Raw genomic sequence first — 20,990 nt, forward strand, 5'->3', positions numbered from 1 at the left:
TAAAGTTTCGCAGGCAGGTAGGTAGGTACATCTTTGTGACAGGGGCAGTAGTTTTTGTCACTGGCAGTCGGCTTAGTGGGTCCACTCTCAGGGATACAGTTCAAATTCAGCGACTTCGCGGGGTGCGCAGCGGGAGGGAGGCACTGGGACAGCGATTCCAGACCCCGCCAAAATTTATCAGCAATCGCCGACTCTTCAATAAGGCACCGTAGAAATGTTCTTTGCCTGATTTCGAGTTGACCGACCGCCTTGGACAACGGAATCAATCCCCTCCAGCCCCATCCGAGCAACCCAACCTGGTTGTCTGCCCATTTACTTCGCCCACGCCACACCACGCAGGGCATCACCATGTGGTAAGCTGCTTTCATGTCAAGGGCCAGACCGACAGCTAGCTGACAGACGACCACAGCAAGCACATTCTCAACGCCCAAGTCGCGATCCGGTCGCCCTGCTGTACGTCGAGACCATCGCTTGCTCGCTGAATGCGCGCCCCATCTCTAACGGAAAGTACCGCAGGCAAAAAATGGTTCGACTGCGCCGATTGTCACCATGAGCAGGAGAAGCACCCCCTGATGCAGAGCGTCGAGATGGTCTTCGCCTGCAAGAAGTGCAAGAAGTGCTTCCGCAAAGATGCAGCCGAGTTCGAGGAGTCTGACGAGTACTGCCCACACTGCGACAACCACTTCGTCATCGAAGCCAAGACGCCCAAGGCTGCCATCTCCGTCGAGGGCGAGGACGCACGCAAGGACAGCCGGATGATCAAGGACGAGCGTGTCCGGCAGATTGCCGGGCGATCAATATTCGACCCGACCGACGACGCAGACAAGCTCGGTTAAATGTTTTTTTTGGCGGGTGTCTTTTTGCGGTTGGATTACGAACATGAGTGTGGCAGCAAGCGATTTCAAGGACACAGTCTTTGTAGATTCCCCGCGACGTCCAAGTCTAAAGGTGGTAATACAATGGTATTTGGTCATATACCTTCTTCATCAGTGTCGTCTATCCGCGAGCCGCAACGCCTCGGCCTCGTCATCCCCTTACTCATCACCCTCGCCAGAGTCCGGGCCTCTCGTAAGGATCGCCGCGCTTCCGGTGCCTGGCGTGCGGCCAGTCTTCTTCTTCGCCGCCTCCTCTTGCTTCTCCTGCTCAATGTTCTTGACGTAGTTCTCAATCTCCTCCACGGGAAGCATCTCGATCGTCTTGCCAGGCGCCATCAGCGCGATCTCGATGTTCTTGGCCCCCGTCTGGACAACCTCGAGAAGGGACTTGATGGCAAGCCGAATGGTGGCCTCTCTATCCATGTCCTCCTTGTAGTTGCGTTCGAGGAACTCGCGAACGGTCTTGCTGGAACGGCCGATGGCGTTGGCTTTCCTGCGAAGGGGGGTCAGCTAGTGCCTTCGTTGCGTTGCACGTCATGCTCGGGTTCGTACCATGCCGAGTAGATGCCCGAGGGCTCAGTCTGGTAGAGGCGGGGGACCTTGCTGCCGCTGTCGAAGCCGACAATCAAGGTGCTGATGCCGAAGGGGCGGACACCACCGCTCTGTGTGTACCGTTGCTGGACACCGGCAACGTACTTGGTCATGTACTCGATGGAGGCGGGGTCTTCGACCGTCAGTCGGTGGGACTGCGCCTCTAACCGCGCCTTGTCGACGAGGATACGGGCATCGGCGTTCAAGCCGGCGAATGCGAGGCAGACGTGGGTGTCGAGGAGTTGAATCTTGGACGGGGTGATTCGGGTATCTTGCAGCTTCATGGCTGATCGCTTTTCGCATCCGAGAACGACGACATCCGAGCCCTTGACGCCGACCGCACATGTTCCTATGTCATTGGTGAGCCGGGATGGTACGCCCTTGATTGCGGCGGGCAAGCAGCATTACCTCGCTTGACGGCTTCGCCAGCGTACTCGACCTGGAAGACGTGTCCATCGGGACTGCGGAAGTTAGCTGGGCGTCGTGTGGTACATCCAAGGCAAGGGCGATCGTAACGAACCTGAAGACTGTTTGCGGCGGCGTGTTAGCTTGGGCCAGTGGAGTGGCGGGTGGGAGAGGAGGGGTTCATACCGGACAGCGCTCTGTCGTATCCTGAAGCCATTGTTACTGATGGGAGGTCTGGTTAACCGGAAATGTACGTGGTGTCGGGTTGTGTTGGCGACTTGTTGGATGGTGTAGGACAATCGCCGTGGATGAAGGGGTGCGGTCGGTGGAGGATGATGGAGTGCAGTAGGTAATGGAATGGAGGCAGGCTGCAGGTCTGACGAAGCTTCGGTACCTGCTGGCGTGGGAAAGGCTGAAAAGCTCCAGGAGCTCCTGCGCAGCCCGGTGAAAGTCCGGGTAATGTGCCTGCCTTCCTGGAGCTTGGAGGACCGCTGGGCCCGTACCGTTGTATGGTCCAAGCGCCACTTGCCCTCAGCAGCATACCTTACATCGATATCATCAGCAGTGCATCCAACACTCATTACACATGTATCTACGATCCACTGCATATCATGAAATGGCAACCCGTTTGGGGTGCCGAATCTCTATTTAACCATTTGGGCTCGGTATGCGGCATTCTACAATGCAGCTTTTGCGACAGCAAGACATCATACAGTGTTGCCAACTGCCTTTGACTACAATGTCCTGTTCAACAGGACTTAATTCAAGACTCATTCATTCCCATCATGACGATTGAGCGGGCAGAGGCGGAGCTCATCAAATGTGTACCGCAAGCCACCCGCTGCCGAAGTGCAATGCACCTGCGCCAAAACCACCGTATCTATCCTATCATCACCGTGTGGGGGTTTTCGAGGTTCGTCTTGCGTGCCCATCGTCCATGTGCATACATACCCAGCAAAGACGAAATGGGAGCCGGCTCCGTTCAACCCCTTCCAATTTCGGCCCACGATCGACTCTGGATGACATTGGCGATGTCTTGCCCCTTCGACCTCAACCGAAGCTTGAAATTCTCGCACCACATGATCTCCAGCTCGCCATCCCTCGAAGACGCGTTGATTTCCCGGTAATACTCCAAGGCCACGGCGAGAGGCGCCGCCAGCAGGTCGGGCTGAACGCTCGTCGACAGCGCAAAGTCCAGCGCCCGGCATATTCTCGAGGCAAAGTCCCGCCGTTGCTGGTACCTGGCCAAGTTGATTTGCAAATTCGGCGGCAGGTCGGGGTACATGTGGGGAAAGTCCTCAATCACGGGCTGGAAGATGGTGTGGTGCAGGGTCTCGATGCATCGATGAAGGAGCAGCAACGCCATCCAGTGGTACAAGAACGTCACCGAAGAAATCCCGTCCCTGAAGGCAAGGCTGTCTGAAAATGGGATCTGTTGCGCGTCCGGATCGTCTGGATCTTCTATCCAGTATGCGTACGGGTGTTCGGCCGTGGGGGCCCGGGCAAAGAACTCCCACTCCTCGAGCCTCCTTTCCAGCCGCAAGCAGCCCTCCAACAGTTCTTGGGCCTTCAACCGTCTCTGCAGCGTTGCGGAAAACGGTGTCGTTCGGTCGGCTCGAGCCAAGATGCCCGGCAAAATGGCGATGATGTCGAAAAGCCTGTCCAGGGGAGTCTTGGCATGCAGCTCCCACGGGACAGTGCACCATTCGATGGATGCCAGGAACGTTGCCTTTCTATGCAGAAGAGCGAGGGTGATCTTCCCAATAGGTTAGCTACCAGTTGCCCACAATCGTCCGTAGACTCTACTTACAGCGCTGCTCCTATACACTCGGACGAAGAAGTGGTGAGCTGGAAACTGGCGGAAATGGGCAGGGCCCAGTTTCTTGACAACGTCCAGGTGCTCCTGGGGGACGCCCCAAGGGGTGATACCGTTCATCACCAGAGACGATGTGTTTTGCTACAAACCGTCAGCGGACTTGTTTGCCTGCGGAGACCAACTGGCGACGAACCTCGAACAGAAAGGCGCAGATTCCCTCGGGGGCACCGTTATCGCTGCCCGTGGGCAGAATGCTGACTATGGTATGCGCCGCCAAGTCCATGTTGCTGCCATTGTCCCAGGTTTCGACGTCGACCGGCGAGTAATCTGGCAAGGCCACCCGAAACTTGACCTGGCCCTGCCCCTCGGGCGTTCTCGCGACGCTCTGCAGCCTGGTGTGCAAAGCCGCGATCTGCACCGCATACACGACATCGTTGTCGGACAGCAACACCAAATCATCCCAGGCTGGCGTCAGTGGCTCTGTCGGTGTCAAGCGCGGCGGGATATCTTCAGCATGATGCCCCCCTCCGCTCCTCCTCGAGGACGACTGCACCTGGCGCGGCGGATGAGACGAGCAGCGGCCGGCGTCGTCTATGGTTGCGGTGATGAAGACCATTTCCCGCTCGTACCCAGCGCACTCGCGGCCGCTGTCGATGCATTTTCGGCAGAATGGGCGTTCGTTGTCGCACTAGGTTTGAGTCATCAGCTCCGAATCGTTCTCAGCCGCAAGACCCCCGGAGGCTTGCTTACCTTGACTCTCCGAGCCCTACACGTCTCACACCCCTTATACTTCCCGCGGACTCCAACCATGTTGAAAGCACACCTGTTCGGTTACAGATATTGTGCAAAAGATCAATGGGCATTGTTCGGCTTGGATGGTCAAGACGAACAAGGGACCGGGGGAAGACAAGTGCCCACACTGATATATATCATATCAATAGCCGCAGGGGGTGGCATCGAACGGCCCTCCCCCCCCCCAAATCAAAGAGCGCAGAGCGGTAGCTAACTACGTGGGCCAGTTTCGATAGCTGTGGGGGGAGGGCCCTTGGGCACACGCATGGCCTCGCGGGAGCCAGTTGATGGTGTACTGCAGCCCTACTACCGAGGGTGGGCTACGACAAGGTATGATAGGCACGCCCAAAGGACAAGGAACTCAGGATCTCGGGACAGCCTGGGCGAATAGGGCGGCTGCGGCTGCGGCATGCACCAGGCCGCTCCGAGACGATCAACCCATGCCTCCCTCCGCCATAGTCTCGGACGGTGCACGGGTAGATTTACTGCCGGCGAGGGCGGCCCCGATGCGATGCAGTGCGTGGATCAGCATGTTTTCCCTTTCCCCTTGGATGATTGGAATCTAGGCGACATCTGGGCATTGCTTTTCCCGCAGACATGTGCAGTAGAAAGGCGGCGGGCGAGACAGCCTGGAAGAGGAAAGTGGACGTAGTGAACCACCCGTTTTGTCCATTCGCGTGTGCCTATCTAGGTATGCGGCATGGGATGCCTCGGCCATTCAGAGCCACCGCCGCGGCGCGGCTTGCAACGAACGAAGCAGACTATCGATCGAGCGTCATCAAAAAAGGAAGTGTGAACGACCTCATATCCCTCCATCCCTCGTCCTCTCGTGCCCCCCGGACGCGGACGGGCAATGTGCACGTTCCAGGTATGGCTCCGTAGGGCTGCATGCCGTACCAGACCGAGGGCAGGGGTTCGTCTCGGAAGCCCCACGGGGTGAGAGCGAATACCGGCCCTGGATTGGCTGCGACTGAGCTGACGTCGGTGCGGCCGTCGAGTGCCGCGTTAGTAAAGGAGCGAATGGGAGCGCAGCAAGTGAGATTCCTACCAGGGCTGCCAGGGCACCACAGGCAACCGGTCAGCCAAACGGCGCGGAAAGCCCGTGTGGACCAGGGGGGGAAGGGGGGAAGGGGGGGAGCCGCCGAGAGACATGCACCATGGAGACAAGGGGACTAGAGGGGAGAGTGGTGGGGATTTGACGAACATCCAAGAGACGGACTCTGATGATCACACCGCGACCACCGAACCGGGAGTCGGTGACACGGCGATGTCATTGGGAGTTGAATATTTGCCCTTCTTGGAACGCGGGGGGGCTGGGACGTATCGCGACCAATCGATTTGCTTTGGGTCCTTTGCTTCTTTTGCACATCACCCGTCCTTTGCATGTCACCTTTGTCTTGGGAACCATTCAGGGTAAGATCGAGTCACCGGTTCCAAGGCCGCGGGGGGGAGGGGGATGCTGACTCAAGTCTGCGGGACCAGCATGTCTCGCCTGTCTAATGTACGAACCAAGCTGCTGCGGCTGAGAGGCGGTCCGGGGTCGTATCGCTCATGGCATTACGTTTTCGTCACAATGGCCGGCGTAAGAGGGAGATCTGACACTTCGGTGGGATGTTGAGGGAGGGTTGAGGGTGAGAGTGAAGGTGAGAGTGAGAGTGAGAAATGAGATAAACAAGACAGGTGGCATCATGGGCGGTGTTCATTGTTGGTGTTCCAAAATACACAATCCGATTCTCCTACTATGTTGCCTCGCTTTGCCGAGGTTTGTTTACTCTTCCTCCCCTCCCCCAGATGCACCAAAATCTCAAGATATGTCCCGATCAGGAAACATTGTCTTTGCCTCCAGCACAGCTTTCGTCCGGGCTGGGGAAATGCCGTTGGTTTACAAAAATAAATAAAAAAAGGGACTTTCTCCCTCTCTCTCTCTCTCACTGACAAAGCAACTAACTGCTTTTATCCTCGAATGGTGCGTTGCATGGGGAAGGCGAACAGGTTACCCACCCAGTGGGTGTGACGTGAGAACGGGACAGATGCCTGGGTCGGTCACACGAGTCTAAAGCCTTTCTCGCCCGCAATTTTGCTTACAAGATGGTCGACCGGACTCACATCCGACGGCCAAGGCTGCTTCCTCCGCTGCGTCATGTGGGGGGCCATTGTTCCTTGGCGATTGATCAGACGTATTTGTAAGGGTTCATGATGCCATTCTAATTGGACTGACGTTAGCATTCCTTCAAGGCTCCAGGCAAGGACTGATGATGAATCCATGAAGTGAGAGCAAGGTCCACGATGTGGGGGTTGCATGGTGATGAACAGTATGACGCAGCAGCGAGGCGAAAGTGAGAGAGTTTGGGGGGCGGTTGAGGGGGTAAGCCGGCAGAGTGAAAGTAAGATGACCAGGGGAAGAGGGAGGGAAGAGGGAGGGAAGAGGGAGGGAAGAGGAAAGAAGGACGACGACGAGGGCGGGAAACACGTACCGGGTCGTAGAGATTCTTGATCTGCTTCATAAGCCCGACCATGGTTTCGTTACGGCTGTAGCCAATGAAGCTCTTCTTGGCCACGCCCAGGCCGTGCTCGGCGCTGATGCTGCCTTGACGCTCCTGGATCCACTCGTACACAAAGGGCTCGAGGACCTTCTCGATGCGCTTGTCGTACCGTCTGACGGCGACATTGAGGTGCAGGTTCGAGTCACCCATGTGGCCGTAGCCGACGACGCCGACGGCGGGGAACTCGTCCGTGTCTCCGACGAGGCCGGCCTCCTCCATCTTGGCCTTGGTGTCGTCGACGAGCTTGTAGAGGTCCTTGAGCGGGATCGACACGTCGTACTTGTACGTGCCGCCCCAGTGGCCCAGGCACTCGGGGATGCCCTCGCGCCAACCCCAGAGGGCCTTGCTCTGCGTCTCGTCCTGGGCGAGCACGCCGTCCGAGACGATCTCGTTGGACATGACGTCCTCGAGGAAGGCCTCGAGCTTCTCGTAGTCGTGGTCGCCGTTGGAGCCGCTCGTCTCGACGAGGCAGTAGAACGGGTGCTCGTCCTCGAGGGGCCGCTTGTTCTGGCGCACGGCGTAGACGAGGTCCTGGCTGCGGGCGTCCATGAGCTCGAACGCCGATAGGATCTCGCCGAGCTGGCCCTTGGCGGCCTTAAAGGCCTGCTGGGCCTTTTCGTACGACTCGAGGCCGAAGAAGGCGACGTTGACGGCCTTGGAGCGCTGCGGGCAGATGATGGAGACCTTTGTGATGATGCCGATGGTGCCCTCGCCGCCGATGAAGAGCTGCTTGAGGTCGTAGCCCGTGTTGTTCTTGCGCAGCGTGCAAAGGTCGTCGACGACGGTGCCGTCCGGCAGCACGGCCTCGAGCCCCAGCACATTGCCGTGCAGGCTACCGTACCGGAGCAGGCGCAGACCCCCGGCGTTCGTGGCGACGTTACCGCCGACGTGGCACGAGCCCTTGGCGCCCAGGTCCAGCGGGAAGATGTAGCCCTTTTCGGCCAGGTAGCGGTCGGCGACCTCGAGGATGACGCCAGCATCGACGACGAGGGTGCCGCTGACGTCGTCGAACGAGTGGATGCGGCTCATGCGGCTCATGTTGATGATGATCTCGTCAAAGACGGGCACGGAACCGCCGACGAGGCCCGTGTTGCCGCCCTGGGGCACGACGGCGAGCTTCTGCTCGTTGCAGTACGCGAGGATCTTGCTGACCTCGTCGGTAGACGCAGGCTTGAGTACTAGGCGAGACTGGCCGCGGTACTTGCGCAGCCAGTCCTCGTTGAAGGCGGCGATGTCGTCCGTCGCGTCGGCCGTGACACCGTCGATGACGCCCGAGGGGCCCAGGAGGTCCTTGAAGTAGGCGGCGTGGGCGTCGGTGACCTCGGCGAAGCGGGAGTCCCGCTTGATGTCCGGGTACGCCGCAGATGTAAGCTTGATCTCCTTGAGGCCGTCGGCCTTGGAGGGTCTCACAACGGTGGTCGAAACATAACGGACGGCGGCGGCGGCGGCGGCCGGGGCCGAGACTGGCCGCAAAGCATGCCGTCCACCGGCGCTCAGGAGTGATTGCCTCCGCGCCGCGTTCCGGAGGAGGGGCTGGATTCTTGATCTGGAGGCCATTGTGACTGGTGCGTATGTCTTGAACAAGGGAGGACGGGAGAAAAAGGACAAGACGCCGGCTCAATTGGGTTGTGGACCTGTTTTCACTTTTTTTTCCCCTTCTCTCTCAGAGAGGTCCCAGCAGTCTGATGCAGATGTTTTCGGAGGTGAGAGGTTCACAAAATACTTGAATGAGCCAACAGGCCCCCCCCCCCCCCCCCCCCCCCGATTTCGGCTTTAAGGCAGCAACCCCCTGTAGCATTCCCGCCCGTGCCAACAGCTGGGGCGCAACCGGTCACTCGGTGGCGCAATGAAGCCTGCTGAACCGCCTGTAGCTTCGGCGGCTACCGTCATTGACATCGCTCGGCGAAAAAAATTCTTTTGCCGTCGGCAAAATACTCCAGTTTCGCCGAACGGTGGGTTCACTTGTCGAATCTCCAAGCCATTCATTCATCCAACATTAGCATTTCACAATTCGCAAGATTGACCAGACGCTTGGTTATCGATAATGACTGGCTCGGAAAGCCGGACTGTCAGTGGCAGGAAACCGATCAAATAAGCTCATATTTGAAGCTCACCGGACGATGTAAACTGAGTGCACATGTTCTCATCTGGCTTACCTTTGATTAGTGCTTAGTCATCAAAACGTAGACCCATTCATCAGTTCATCAGTCTCATGATGGATGTCTTTGTACTCGTCAACCGGACGAACAGCTTGGGGTCTGAAACTCGATGCAACAGCTATTCTCCCCAAAGCGCATTTTATCATTGCTTATTTTCCTACGGGTAGACTGTTGCCGTGGTCGACAATGAGCGTGACACGACCGAAAGACTGAAAACCGGCAGGTGGCAGCATCTCCGTAGCAACTGTCAAGACACAAACACAGAAAAGGATGATTCTCCAGGCTCAGCCCTTGCTGGATGACATCCACCAAGACACACTCCTGCATGTCGAGTTCCGAGAGCAGGGGGCTGTGTGTCTCACTCTGTCAGATTCATTGTGCATTGAGCATCGTTCTTTTTCCCTCTGGGCGTCGTTTGCGATACCAGACAACCTGAAAGCCAGGTGTCAGAGAGGGAGGACACCTGGTCCTTCTCAACAGACCCGACTCTCTCGGCCAATGTTCTCGTGGTGTCTGGTCTCGGTTTTTGCGGCTGTATTTCCTCCCATGTTTGGGACGCAGTCCGACCACTTCATTCTTCATCTCACCCCCGTTGTCTCGGCCAGGACCGGCAAAATGTCGCAATCCGGCCGGGACACAGGTCGGGTCGAGGCTCCCGTCTTGCGCCTGGTTCGTGAGGGGTCGAGGACGACGATTCCGATGAGACTTTAGGCCGGCGGCCACTGAGTTCCAAGCTACGAAACTGAAATATTTGGATTCGGGCGGAGCGTCCTTGGTCAGTCTCCGTCCAATGTCTTGACGCCGCCCTCGTTAGAGTTGCCAGAGTTGCATTCATGCACATCTCGGCCGTCGTCCACTCACGAAGAGCCGTCACGACGTCAGTTCCGGGGCGGGTGACGGGTGATGTGCAGGATAGACACATGGTGGACATGCCATCGGACTCCAGTGGAATTTAGTCTGTAACGGCCGCCGTTCCCAGTTCGGGAGTGGCTGGCGGGAGGAACATTCCAAAAGTCTAGAAGCCCGGAGCAGCCCAGTGTCTGGGATGGCTAGCGAAGATATCCAGGCTAACGGCATAAGACAGGTCCAGCAAGTCTCCTCCTTTCCTCTTGCAACTGACTTATCCGCGACGACGAATACATGACATGCCCATTTGGGTACCACGGCCACCACGGCATCCTTGGGGATCCCTGTCGATCACCTTCAAGCATAATGGCATGCATGAGTGGCTTCGACAGTGGGACGAGAGGGGCGGACCCCTTCTGCGCCGGGGGCGACGAGCCTGGGGAGGCAAGTGACGACGAGTCAAAGGCTCGGAGGCTCAATCTAGCGGCGGGATCAACGGGGGACGGGGACCCCAGGGCTGCTGGGACGAAGGGAGAGCGATCCTGATCGTGGGAGTGGACTGCGTGGAGAGGCGGGAGACAGGCTCTTGTTTCAGAAGGGATCTCGCGGCTGGGGGCGACCTCGTCCTGACTGCCGCGCGATGTCTTTCGTCTGTACTTGTTCTTAGAAGAGGGTGTGTGGTCTGTCTGTCTTTGCCTGGTGTAAGAGGACGGGACGACGGTTATTAAACGACGAAGGGCACCCCCCTATTTCAAAGCTGTATGCGTCCGGTCCCCTTTTCGTTCCATTCAGTCGTCACAATTCTCGAATTGTTTTGTTTCCCCCAACTCCTTGTGACTTTTGGCAGAATTTCTCTGTACTTACCAAAAACACGACGAAAGATCGTCGAAGCCTGTCTGTTCCCCTCAAGTACCACTACCTACCTACATTACTCCCCCCGGCAGTTGGGCGGCTATCGATAAGACAACACTCAGCACCCCATCCCAGCGCCTGCAGCGGTCTAGTGCTGCCAACCGAGTTAGCGGGCCACTAGAAACGCCCGAAATGGCGTCCACCGCCGAGCGCCATCAGGGGGCGCGTCCGCTGTCAGGCTCCAGTCTGCCCAGCAACGAAGGGTGCAACGAGGAATTCCCCGAGTTTTGTTTACACGACCACTCAGCCGGCAGCCACACGACTACATCTTCACCCGCCTCCACGACCCCTACCACCCCGACCACCGCCGAGCACTCCTCACCCTGCGCAGAGAAAACATCCCCCGTATCGCGCGACCGCACAAGCAGCGGAGCCAGCAGCACCACAACAACCGCTTACTCACCGAGCCCGAGAACCCGACGAGACAAAAAGGAGTTGCAGGCCCAACGGCTGCAGAGGTCGGGAAGCATCAATCTTGCGCTAGGACGGAAGGACGGCGCCCCGAAGAAGAATCGATTCCGCTCTGCCACAGGATCCTCGCCCGCCGACGCTCTTGCCGCCCTTGAGCCGCCGCATGATCAGGGCTTGACGAGGATGGCGTTTGCTGAACAGCAGAAATGGATCACGGTCCAGCAGAAGACCTTCACCAAATGGTACGATCGGATGCCGCCGCCGCCGCCGCCGCCGCCGCCGTCCCTCCCCTCCCAGACCGGACCGCCATACGGGCGAGATTGGATCGCGAACGCTCACTGACAACTGTTTCTCCCGCAGGATGAACACCAAATTGGAGGCTCGCCAGCTTGCGGTGAAAGACCTTGTAGCTGATCTCAGCGACGGTGTTAGTTGAACCCCTATTTCCTCATTGCGGGGTTCTTGGCTTACAGAAACTTCCACCACCACAGGTCCTCCTCATCCACCTCTTGGAATGCCTATCAAACGATACCCTCGGGCGCTACGCTTCGAAGCCCAAGCTGCGTGTGCAGCGGTTCGAGAATGCCAACACGGCGCTCGACTTCATCAAGGCCCGCGGCATCCAGATGACCAACATCGGCGCCGAGGATGTCGTCGACGGCAACCGGAAGATCATCCTCGGGCTGATCTGGACGCTCATTCTCCGCTTCACCATCAGTGACATCAACGAGGAGGGCATGACCGCCAAGGAGGGACTGCTGCTGTGGTGTCAGAGAAAGACGGCCTGCTACGACGAGGTCGAGGTCCGCGACTTCAGCGGCAGCTGGAACGACGGACTCGCCTTCTGCGCCCTGCTGGACATCCACAGGCCGGACCTCATCGACTACGATGCCTTGGACAAGTCGGACCACCGCGGCAACATGCAGATGGCCTTTGACATCGCGCACAAGGAGATTGGCATCCCCAAGCTGCTGGACGTCGAGGACGTGTGCGACGTGGCCAAGCCGGATGAGAGGTCGCTGATGACGTACATCGCCTACTGGTTTCACGCATTCTCCCAGATGGAAAAGGTCGAGAACGCAGGACGCCGGGTGGAGAAGTTCGTGAACAACATGGCCGGTGCCTGGGAGATGCAGAGTGCGTACGAAAGGCGGATGAGGGAGTTGCTGAGGCAGATCAAGGAGCAGATTGAAAAGTGGCAGCGAGCGACGTTTCAGGGCACCTATGCCGACGCCAAAGCGCAGGCAAACGAGTTCGCCGCTTTCAAGCGCGGGAGGAAGAGGGAATGGGTTGCCGAAAAGAGCGAGCTTGCGACCCTGCTAGGTAACATCAAGACGAAATTGGGCACATACCGGCTGCGGCCGTATGACCCTCCGCCAGAGCTGTCTCTCGAGACGATGGAGAGGGAGTGGTCCGGCCTGTCAAAGACGGAGATGACGCGAGCGCAGTTGATCAACGAGACCATCAGGGAGTGAGTGCCATTACCCCCCCTCTTTGCATATAAGAAGCCTGCCTCGGCACTAACATACGGCCGCAGTATCAAGAACGCGCTGCGCAAGTCCTTCGCCGACAAGGCCAACGACTTCGCCATGGCACTGAACACCATGCAGCTGGCAATCTCGGGCTTAGATGGCGATGTCGAGGACCAGCTCCATCACGTCCGCAAGCTCAGCGACAACCTACCGCCGCTCGACAAGTACCTCGAGACCATTGCCGCCGTGGACGCAAAGTGCCAGGAGGCCAACATTGAGGAAAACGACTTCACGACGTACACGTACGACGAACTCGTTTACGAGCACGGCCTCGTCAAGTCGTCGGTGCAGAAGAAGCTCGCCTTCCTCGACAACCAGATGGTCGCGCGCAACATGACCAACCTCACGCCGATCCAGCTCGAGGAGTTCGAGTCCGTCTTCCGCCACTTCGACCGCGATGACACCAACTCGCTCCAGGAGCTCGAGTTCAGCGCCGCCTTGGCCTCGCTGGGCCTCGTCTTCTCCGAGGACGAGATGCACGACTACTTCATGGACACGTCCAAGGGCCGCGACCACGTCACCTTTGAGCAGTTCATCCGCTTCATGGTCGACGTTACCGAGGACCAGAACACCGCCGAGCAGGTCTTCCAGTCCTTCCGCGAGGTCGCCGACGGCAAGCCCTACGTCACCGAGATGGACCTCCGCCACTCTCTCGTCCCCGACGAGGTCATTGACAAGCTCATCGAGATCATCCCTCCGCACAATGGCCCGGACACGGCCGAGGACCGCGGCATGCCGCAGTATGACTACATCGCCTTCATGGACAAACTTATCAGCGACGAGAAGGAGGCCGGCACCGCCGTACCCAGCGGAGTCTTGCAGGAGCGCACCAACCGCGCCAGCATGCTACCGCCCAAGGATCCCAAGCTGAATGGTAATCATTGAGGGAGGTAAGCCTGGAAGTAGGCTCAAGGAAGAGAAGAAACAAACCCCTACACACACACACACACACAAAAGAGTATCAATCGACAAAAATTTCACCATCAAAAAACAACCCAAACATCATACGCACCCATGCACAACACAAAACACACATACATACGCACACTAGGGAACATTACGGAAAATCGGCCCAGGCGGGCGGCCATCGGCGGCGGGATTCTGTCCTCTCAAGGTTCTCATTTGTCATTTTCATACACCACACACATACACACACACACGCACACATCTGAAGCAAGCGAGCAGGAGATCAGGAAAGCAAAACACACAACAATCCCGGGCCTCCCTAGGGGGGTGGGGATGGAGGCATCAGGCTCGATGTCTGGCCCCGAGCAACATCAAATGCTCTAGCAAGCACGATTTCCATAGCATAGTTTCTAGGTGTTCTGGGCGCTGCTCTGGTCGCGACAGACGATGGGGGGAGAGAGGGAGGCAAATCTATGTTTCGTCTTCGTTTCTCCCATGTGTTCTGTCATGTTACATATTCAGACGACACGTAGAACCATTGTCTGCCTCCCCCAATTGGCGCGATAAGCCAAAAAGGGGGGGCGGCGAGCTGTCCCTCAGCTGGATATAACAGTCCTTTCGACATTTGTTTCTGTAGAAAAAACCTTACCTAATAACCCAACACAGAATTTTCCCCTTGTAACTGTCCAGTGTGCCTGTCTGTGCCTGTCTGTGCCCATCTGTGCCTGTTTCTGCCCTCTTCTTCTCCTCCCGAGTTCGCGTCTGCGTTACGTGTCTTGGCCCATCCAGGGCAGGCCGATGTTCACTGCGAGAAAGCCGCAGTTCAACTATCAAAAACGCCAATGTCCAGTATGCTTGTCCATGTCCGCCAGAAAGAGTCCAATAAATGAGTGCATCAAGCTTGCCTTAGCCGTATCTCTAACCTCCCCGATCCCAACTGTCTATCCCCCAAACTTCACTTGGGCCCATCAAACGCCCCCATGTCCTTTAGTGCGTTGGCCAGCCGCCTGTAGTCGCGCAAAAGGTCCAGAACCTCGCCCAACTTAAGGTCGCCGGGGTTCTGCAACTCCATGAACCGCTTGTTTGGCGGGTTGACCTTGGGTGTCTGCTTGGGTGGCAGAGCAGCGGCGATGTCGGGGAAAGCCTGCCGAGCCACATTAGTCACAAGTCTCTCGGGTCGTTCTCCAAGGTAACGTACACTTGCCAGATCACCGCCGTCGGCCACCTTGGCTGCGACATCCTTTGATGCTCCCTCCCGCGGAACATCCTTCGGCGCCTCCTTGGCAGGAATCGGCGTGGATGCGGTCCGGCTCAGACCGCGAATCATGTTCATTCCAGAGAACCTGGAGAACGAGTTCCCAAAGTTCCGCACAGAGTCGAGAGGGTTAGTGACGGGCGCAACAGACGGCGTCGCCAGGTCCTTCTCCCCTTCCTTCGCAAAGAGCACCTTCTTGGAGCTGTTCACGCTCCGGGAGCTGTCTGCGCTGTGGTCCCTGCTCGGCTTTCGTCCGCCGATGAGGTTCAAGACCTTGTCTTCGCGGACGGGTGGGCGGCGGGTAGACTCGGCCTCCTCCGTGCCGTGGACAGAGCTGGCTCCGCTAACGGATCCTTCTTCGTCGGGCGGCGGCGTGCTCATCAGCTTCCTGGCGTCGTCGAGCGTCTTGGGTACGACAAGGCCCTGGCCCGATTCAGTCGGTGTGCCCTGGGTCTCGCGCAACTTGCCGACCAAAAACTTGTAACTGTCGCCCAAGCTCGTCGAGATGGTCTTCAGATGCTGGTCGGCCGTGTTGAGCACGGCGTCGCTGGCGGCGCCAATGGCCTGGGCAGGCGTGTTGACCAGCTCGCTCAGTCTTCTATTCCGAGCCTGAACTGCAGCACGGAGCCCAGACGATGCCGAAGACGACGGCAGAGGCCTCGTGGAGGTGGCATTGTCCGGGTCGGTCTCCACCGTGGAATCCGCCGTCACCGTCAACCCGGGCGGGAAGGCCGGAGGAAAGGTGTCAGCCCGAGGCGTGCCCGGTTGGCTCGGGTCCCTGGCGGGGCCCTGGGGCAGCTCGTCGGCTCGTAGCGTAGAAAGATCCACCGTCTCCAAGAAGCTGATGGCCGCCTCGAGGTTTGTTAGGCAGTACGCAGCCTCGCCCGTCAGTTTCGGCTCCCATCTAAAGTGCTGAATGAAGTGCAGGTCGCTGATGACGTTGAGATGCTCGGGCGGCAGCGTGATGAGGGTAAAGATGAGCATGGGCATGATCTCATCCGCAGATGCCGAGGGGTGAAACTGCGCCAGAGTCTCGACGATGCTCTTGTGGGCCGCCTTCAGGTGGTGCACCTTGCCGAGCGGATAGCGCTTCTCGTTCATGAGAATCAGGTCTTTCCTTGCTTGCTCGAGCGACTTCCTGATCTCCTCCGCTTTTTCGGCCGCCGCCTCCGGGGTCTGCGATGCATCCTCGCCGAGGTCGATACCAAGGTCGGCCGGGCCGATCCCAACCAATGCGAGGGCCGCAGTCTTGGACCGTAGCTTGGAGTCCTGCGCTTCATCCTGCGTGCTCTTGTGGCGGTAGATCTTGTGGTAGATGCCCTCGCATAGCCGTCTCTCGACGGCCTCCTCAATGATTCCCCGCTTCGCCTCAATGGCCTTGCGCGCCTTCTTCTTGTTGGCCAGCTCCTCCGCGGTGATCATCTGCTGCTCCGGCTCGGGCTTGGGGAGGACTTTGGGTTTATCCTTGTTCCCGAGAGAAGCCGCCTTGGCCCGGAGCCTGCTAGCTGTGGAGACCTTGGATGACGCGGACGGCGCAGGGGACGCATCCCGATTGTGCCGGGAGATCAGGCTCGAGACGTGCGTGTTGACGTGAGTGGATGCGACCTGGTAAAAGTCTTGGAAAAGCTCGGAAACCTTGTCCAAGGTCAACGGCGTCGGATAGGTTTTGGTGGTCAAAGATTCGACGAAGCTGCGCGCTGTCAGTAGCTGGCTGGGAGGTGGGAGGACGGCGCGGCATCGTACCTATCCGTCAGGCTCACCAGCTCGATCGGGAGCTCGCCGAGGTCCACGGAGCCTCTGCCATCGAACCCATCATCGTTATCTGTCGAGGGCCTACCGGCGGTCTCGAATGCGTCTGGAGCCTCGGGCTCATTCGCTAGGGTCGGCTTCCCAGGGGCGGCCGGCGCGGCGGCCAAAGGATCGGTTGTCGTCCCGTTGTGGAATGTTTGAGCTCGCTTCGGTACGCGGAGAGGATCGCTGTCTTCGCTCTGCCGAGTAAACGACGGCGCCCGTATTGTGCTCGGGCGAGCAGCCGGGGATCTGGAGGGGCCGGTGGAGGACATGGTTTCGACGATGCTGGATGCCATCATACATGTCAGTCGAACGAGCCGAGGGGTAAAAAGGAGGGAAAGGGGGAGAGAAGAAGAGACAAAGGGGAGAAGCTGATTATCACGGAACAAAAAAAGAGACCACGTACCTGGTGCGCTGTAGTCAAGTCAAGACGGCATGAAGAATTGGAAGCGGTCTTGAAACCCGATATCAGAGGAAAGAGATCCCTGGCAGTGCTACGCGGGACAGTCGAGTCGCGTGCGGGCAGATTTATGCCATAAATGGAGCAGCAGAGCAGGGATGATGGCTTGTAAGATGGCCAAAGATGGCAGTTATGTTTCTATTCGCATCTCTAGCAAAATGGTGTCAGGGGATGTTGAAGGGTGCACGACCTCTGTCTTTGGCCCGGCGCAAAGGAGTTGAAGGTGGATGGCCTTTGAGGAGCTTGAGAGTTCCGACGAGGTGGCATAGGTGCACCATACGCAGCATTCCAGGTGGAAAAAGCAAGGTAGCTGAGTAGCTAGCTTCCACCAGTACCAAGTCCCCCCGCTCATGTGGACGTCCTATTGGAAGGTGTCATCTGCAGACGGATCCGACCTTCAGTGCATGCATGTGTGCTGGGGGGCTCGAAGGGGACAGGGGACGATCCTCAGTTCTAAGCCTCCCGACCGTGGCGTCAACCGTCAACCATCAACCTCGCTTGAGGATGAGCTGCATCTGTGACGACTCCTCTGAGTCCTCCTCTCCTCCGCTCTCCCGCAAGGCATACAAGAAGTGACGAGGCCGCGTCGCACCGTCAATCGGGATACCTTGTCCTTGGCTTCCGCGTACACACAACACCTTGTTGGTTGGTTGTTGGGAGGGGCGTAAAGGCTGCCTCGGGTCGTGGCCGTCTTATCCATGACATCTGCGGAATGCGACGGGGTGCGCTGAGCAACCGAAGGTCCGCTAGAGTTGCCCCGTCGAGGCGGGCTTGGGCGGATGCCAGGCACCAGGCAGCCCCCGGATACAGAAGACATGCAGTGTATCGGGTGCTGGTCACATGCTGGAGGCCGGTACGCTGTACCCCTGGTGGCGTCTTATCAACAGATATGAGAAGATGGGTACTCGCCAGAGATATCTGTTAAGGCGACTGCCGTGTTCGCGCCCATCATCTTATCAAAGATCTGGAGGCGGAGACCTGTCGGAAGTAGAAGGGGGTTACGGGTCGCGTCTGTGCACTCCTCCGCGACTCGGAGGCAACGCAAGCACCGCCCACCGTCCGCCTGATTGATGCTGTCATAACTTGGGACGGACCAGTCGGCGCATCTTAATGTCGGCATCATTGTCCATCTCCTTCCTCCAGACACACAAACTCCGTGACTTCACCACCATTGCATCGCCGTACCGACGAGCCTCTCTCTCGACTGGAAACCTCCGCCGTTGAGCAGTAGGATATTTTGCCGCCATGAAACTGAAACTGGGGAGACGAGGGGACTGCACCTCTGCGGGCAGAGTTACGGCACACCTCCTCTTATCGTTTCTCGCAATATCGCCGACACTAGCTTCCGTTGGGGAGACAGCAAACAACGAAGAGGCGGCCCTCCGCCCCGGACCACTCCTGCCGCCCAGCACCCAACAACCTGCCTCGGCCGAACACCTCTTTACACTGCGGCACGTCTTCCACCACGGCACGTATCGGCATCCCCAGCTGCACAGGAGGAAGGATGTTCGCCACTCGGACGGCGTCGACAGCCAGGTCTGGCTGGCCGAGGAGGACGGCTTCAACAGGGAGAAGGTGCTGCCCCTCGCCGTCCAGAGTGCGCCGCTGAAGATCGAGCGCATGGTCGACCGTCGTCCGTCCGTCGTCGATCCGATGGTCACCGAGGCTCGACAGCGCGGCTATGTTAACATCATGTCGCCGTCCGACTGGACCCTCGATGAGGTTCCCGGACCCAACATCACCGATAGAGCCACCGTCATCAGCCTAGCGATCATGGCTGCGAACGCGTACATTGAAGAGGAGGGCCAGGCCGACTGGGAAGAGGTCGGCGGTCCGTACAACAGAAGCGCCGACTTTGGATGGGAAACCGATGGGCTGCGCGGCCACATCTGGGCAGACTCGACAAACTCCACGGTCGTGATCGGGCTGAAGGGCACCTCGACCGCCATCTTTGACGGAGAAGGGACCACCACGAACGACAAGGTCAACGACAATCTGTTCTTCAGCTGTTGCTGTGCGCAGCAGGGACAATGGAGTTGGCATCAAGTGTGCGACTGCGCCACGTCGACGTACTCGTGCAACAACACGTGCGTTGTGCAAGCACTCCAGGATGAGCACCGATACTACACGGCGGCGAAGGAGCTGTACTCGAACGTCACGGAGCTGTTCCCCGACGCGAACATCTGGCTGTCGGGCCACTCGCTCGGCGGCGCTGTCAGCTCCCTCCTGGGCCTGACCTATGGCCTCCCCACCGTCACCTTCGAGGCCGTCCCGGAGGCGCTCGCCGCCGGCAGACTCGGTCTTCCCGTGCCGCCCGGTGCGGACCAGGTGGTTCATCAGGCCCGCCAGAACACCGGTGCGTACCACTTTGGCCACACGGCGGACCCCATCTACATCGGCACCTGCAACGGGGCCACTGCGACGTGCTCTTTCGCCGGCTACGCTATGGAGTCGGCCTGCCACACCGGACTGAGGTGCGTCTACGACGTCGTGGCCGATAAGGGCTGGCGAGTCGGCATCGGAACTCACAAGATTCGGTCCGTGATCCACGACGTCATCATGAAGTACGACAACGTGCCCGAGTGCAAGGGCTCTCCCGAATGCCGCGATTGTGCGAACTGGAAGATGTATGAGAGCAACGGCACCGACACGACCACAACGTCTCGGTCTTCAACGACCTCGAAGACGCGTACGCGGACAGCAACCTGCCAGACACCAGGCTGGTGGGGTTGCTTGGATGAGACGACTACTCCAATCACGGCCACGACCACGACCACGACCTCGACCACGTCGACCTGTAAGACACCCGGATGGTTCGGTTGCAAGGACAAGACTACGACGACGACGACGACGACCACCACCACCACGACTACGTCTTCGACAACCACCAGCGCGACCACCACCACCTGTCTGACCCCTGGATGGTTTGGATGCAAGGACAAGATCACCTCGACCAGCAGCACGTCTTTACTGCCTGGTTCGACGCCATCTCACGGCATCACTGCCGCTCCCACGGCAACCCCTACATCAGCGCCTACGAAGGCGCCTCCGTCGGACCCTCACTGCCGTAGGAGGTCCTGGTTTGGATGGTGCAAGAAATGGAGCCAGGGCAGCGAGAGCAGCAGCGAGGAGCTGTGAGGAGCTGTGAGGTTGGACGGGCACGCGTGTTTACTGTTACTGGGTTTGCTCTTCTTTTTTGTTTTGGGACTGGACGGATATGGGAGCATTGCATGATTCATTAGCAAACGGCGTCTGGCCACAAGATACACACATAGCGGTCGGCTCATAAGTTAGCCGGCCTCCAATTCACAACACCAATTTATTGGGTTTTAAACTGGACTCATCAGGGAAAGAGAAATAGTAGAGTTAGGGGGTCCGGATGTAATCAAGGTTGACGGACGGAATGAACTACATTACCTGTCACTGGCTCAGGTTTGAGGTGCAACGGCACACGTGGACTTGCAGCCCTTAAGCCAAGCCCCACTAAGAACCCGGCGCCGCTGGCCGCCGCCCGCTAAATCCCGATTCACCTGGTCTGGTGCCTGTCGGGGAGTCCCTGGGAAGCATGAACGGTTAGACGTCACCACTGCTGTGACGGCCGCCACCTTTCCAGAATTTTTCCCCCCCTCCGAGCTGCGACGCGTCTAACGCTTGCATTTTCCCAAGACGAAGAGAGAAAGGCATCGAGAAGCGACC

The 20,990-nt window shown here is 58.4% G+C and overlaps 7 protein-coding genes across 7 annotated transcripts; 3 read left to right on the forward strand and 4 right to left on the reverse strand.

The window, feature by feature from the left end:
* Positions 1–160: 160 nt before the first annotated feature.
* CDEST_01216 (Putative Zinc finger, CHY-type) lies at positions 161–948 on the forward strand. Its single transcript, XM_062917375.1, has 3 exons — positions 161–353; positions 410–453; positions 517–948. The coding sequence occupies exons 1-3, from the start codon at positions 349–351 to the stop codon at positions 834–836; spliced, it is 369 nt and encodes a 122-aa protein (XP_062773426.1). The 5' UTR covers positions 161–348; the 3' UTR covers positions 837–948.
* Positions 949–1,034: 86 nt separating this feature from the next.
* On the reverse strand, positions 1,035–2,088 carry CDEST_01217 (Putative proteasome alpha-subunit domain, proteasome, subunit alpha/beta, nucleophile aminohydrolase; the record flags this gene model as incomplete). The annotated part of the gene is made up of 5 exons (XM_062917376.1): positions 1,035–1,368; positions 1,428–1,815; positions 1,875–1,927; positions 1,987–1,993; positions 2,058–2,088. The coding sequence occupies 5 exons, from the start codon at positions 2,086–2,088 to the stop codon at positions 1,035–1,037; spliced, it is 813 nt and encodes a 270-aa protein (XP_062773427.1).
* A 431-nt stretch (positions 2,089–2,519) lies between these two features.
* On the reverse strand, positions 2,520–5,016 carry CDEST_01218 (Putative zn(2)Cys(6) fungal-type DNA-binding domain-containing protein). The gene is made up of 4 exons (XM_062917377.1): positions 4,438–5,016; positions 3,881–4,375; positions 3,682–3,828; positions 2,520–3,627 (listed from the first exon to the last, which is right to left on the reverse strand). Exons 1-4 carry the CDS (start codon positions 4,495–4,497, stop codon positions 2,854–2,856), a joined length of 1,476 nt encoding a protein of 491 aa, XP_062773428.1. The 5' UTR covers positions 4,498–5,016; the 3' UTR covers positions 2,520–2,853.
* A 1,143-nt stretch (positions 5,017–6,159) lies between these two features.
* Positions 6,160–8,732, reverse strand: CDEST_01219 (Putative FAD-binding oxidoreductase/transferase, type 4, FAD-linked oxidase-like protein). The gene is made up of 2 exons (XM_062917378.1): positions 6,954–8,732; positions 6,160–6,683 (listed from the first exon to the last, which is right to left on the reverse strand). The coding sequence occupies exons 1-2, from the start codon at positions 8,577–8,579 to the stop codon at positions 6,651–6,653; spliced, it is 1,659 nt and encodes a 552-aa protein (XP_062773429.1). The 5' UTR covers positions 8,580–8,732; the 3' UTR covers positions 6,160–6,650.
* Positions 8,733–11,071: 2,339 nt separating this feature from the next.
* CDEST_01220 (Putative actinin-type actin-binding domain, calponin domain, EF-hand domain, EF-hand domain pair) lies at positions 11,072–14,318 on the forward strand (the record flags this gene model as incomplete). The annotated part of the gene is made up of 4 exons (XM_062917379.1): positions 11,072–11,592; positions 11,711–11,777; positions 11,842–12,821; positions 12,888–14,318. The coding sequence occupies 4 exons, from the start codon at positions 11,072–11,074 to the stop codon at positions 13,765–13,767; spliced, it is 2,448 nt and encodes an 815-aa protein (XP_062773430.1). The 3' UTR covers positions 13,768–14,318.
* An 87-nt stretch (positions 14,319–14,405) lies between these two features.
* Positions 14,406–17,551, reverse strand: CDEST_01221 (Putative vacuolar protein sorting-associated protein). Its single transcript, XM_062917380.1, has 4 exons — positions 17,241–17,551; positions 16,787–17,119; positions 14,987–16,733; positions 14,406–14,932 (listed from the first exon to the last, which is right to left on the reverse strand). Exons 2-4 carry the CDS (start codon positions 17,104–17,106, stop codon positions 14,744–14,746), a joined length of 2,256 nt encoding a protein of 751 aa, XP_062773431.1. The 5' UTR covers positions 17,107–17,119; positions 17,241–17,551; the 3' UTR covers positions 14,406–14,743.
* Positions 17,552–18,423: 872 nt separating this feature from the next.
* On the forward strand, positions 18,424–20,973 carry CDEST_01222 (Putative fungal lipase-like domain, alpha/Beta hydrolase). Its single transcript, XM_062917381.1, has one exon. The coding sequence runs from the start codon at positions 18,540–18,542 to the stop codon at positions 20,430–20,432; it is 1,893 nt and encodes a 630-aa protein (XP_062773432.1). The 5' UTR covers positions 18,424–18,539; the 3' UTR covers positions 20,433–20,973.
* The last annotated feature ends 17 nt before the right edge of the window (positions 20,974–20,990 follow it).

The sequence above is a fragment of the Colletotrichum destructivum genome, chromosome 1, assembly GCF_034447905.1.
Source record: "Colletotrichum destructivum chromosome 1, complete sequence".
Classification (NCBI taxonomy): Eukaryota; Fungi; Ascomycota; class Sordariomycetes; order Glomerellales; family Glomerellaceae; genus Colletotrichum; species Colletotrichum destructivum.

Coding starts and splice junctions, on each gene's coding strand:
- CDEST_01219 (XM_062917378.1), bottom strand. CDS start 8,579: ATGGCCTCCAGATCAAGAATCCAGCCCCTCCTCCGGAACGCGGCGCGG. Junction 6,684..6,953: donor TCAAGAATCTCTACGACCCG/GTACGTGTTTCC, acceptor CAGTCCAATTAG/AATGGCATCATGAACCCTTA.
- CDEST_01216 (XM_062917375.1), top strand. Junction 454..516: donor CGCGATCCGGTCGCCCTGCT/GTACGTCGAGAC, acceptor AAAGTACCGCAG/GCAAAAAATGGTTCGACTGC.
- CDEST_01222 (XM_062917381.1), top strand. CDS start 18,540: ATGAAACTGAAACTGGGGAGACGAGGGGACTGCACCTCTGCGGGCAGA.
- CDEST_01218 (XM_062917377.1), bottom strand. CDS start 4,497: ATGGTTGGAGTCCGCGGGAAGTATAAGGGGTGTGAGACGTGTAGGGCT. Junction 4,376..4,437: donor GTAGGGCTCGGAGAGTCAAG/GTAAGCAAGCCT, acceptor ACTCAAACCTAG/TGCGACAACGAACGCCCATT. Junction 3,829..3,880: donor TCTGCGCCTTTCTGTTCGAG/GTTCGTCGCCAG, acceptor GACGGTTTGTAG/CAAAACACATCGTCTCTGGT.
- CDEST_01221 (XM_062917380.1), bottom strand. CDS start 17,106: ATGTCCTCCACCGGCCCCTCCAGATCCCCGGCTGCTCGCCCGAGCACA. Junction 16,734..16,786: donor CTGGTGAGCCTGACGGATAG/GTACGATGCCGC, acceptor GACAGCGCGCAG/CTTCGTCGAATCTTTGACCA. Junction 14,933..14,986: donor ACGGCGGTGATCTGGCAAGT/GTACGTTACCTT, acceptor GTGGCTCGGCAG/GCTTTCCCCGACATCGCCGC.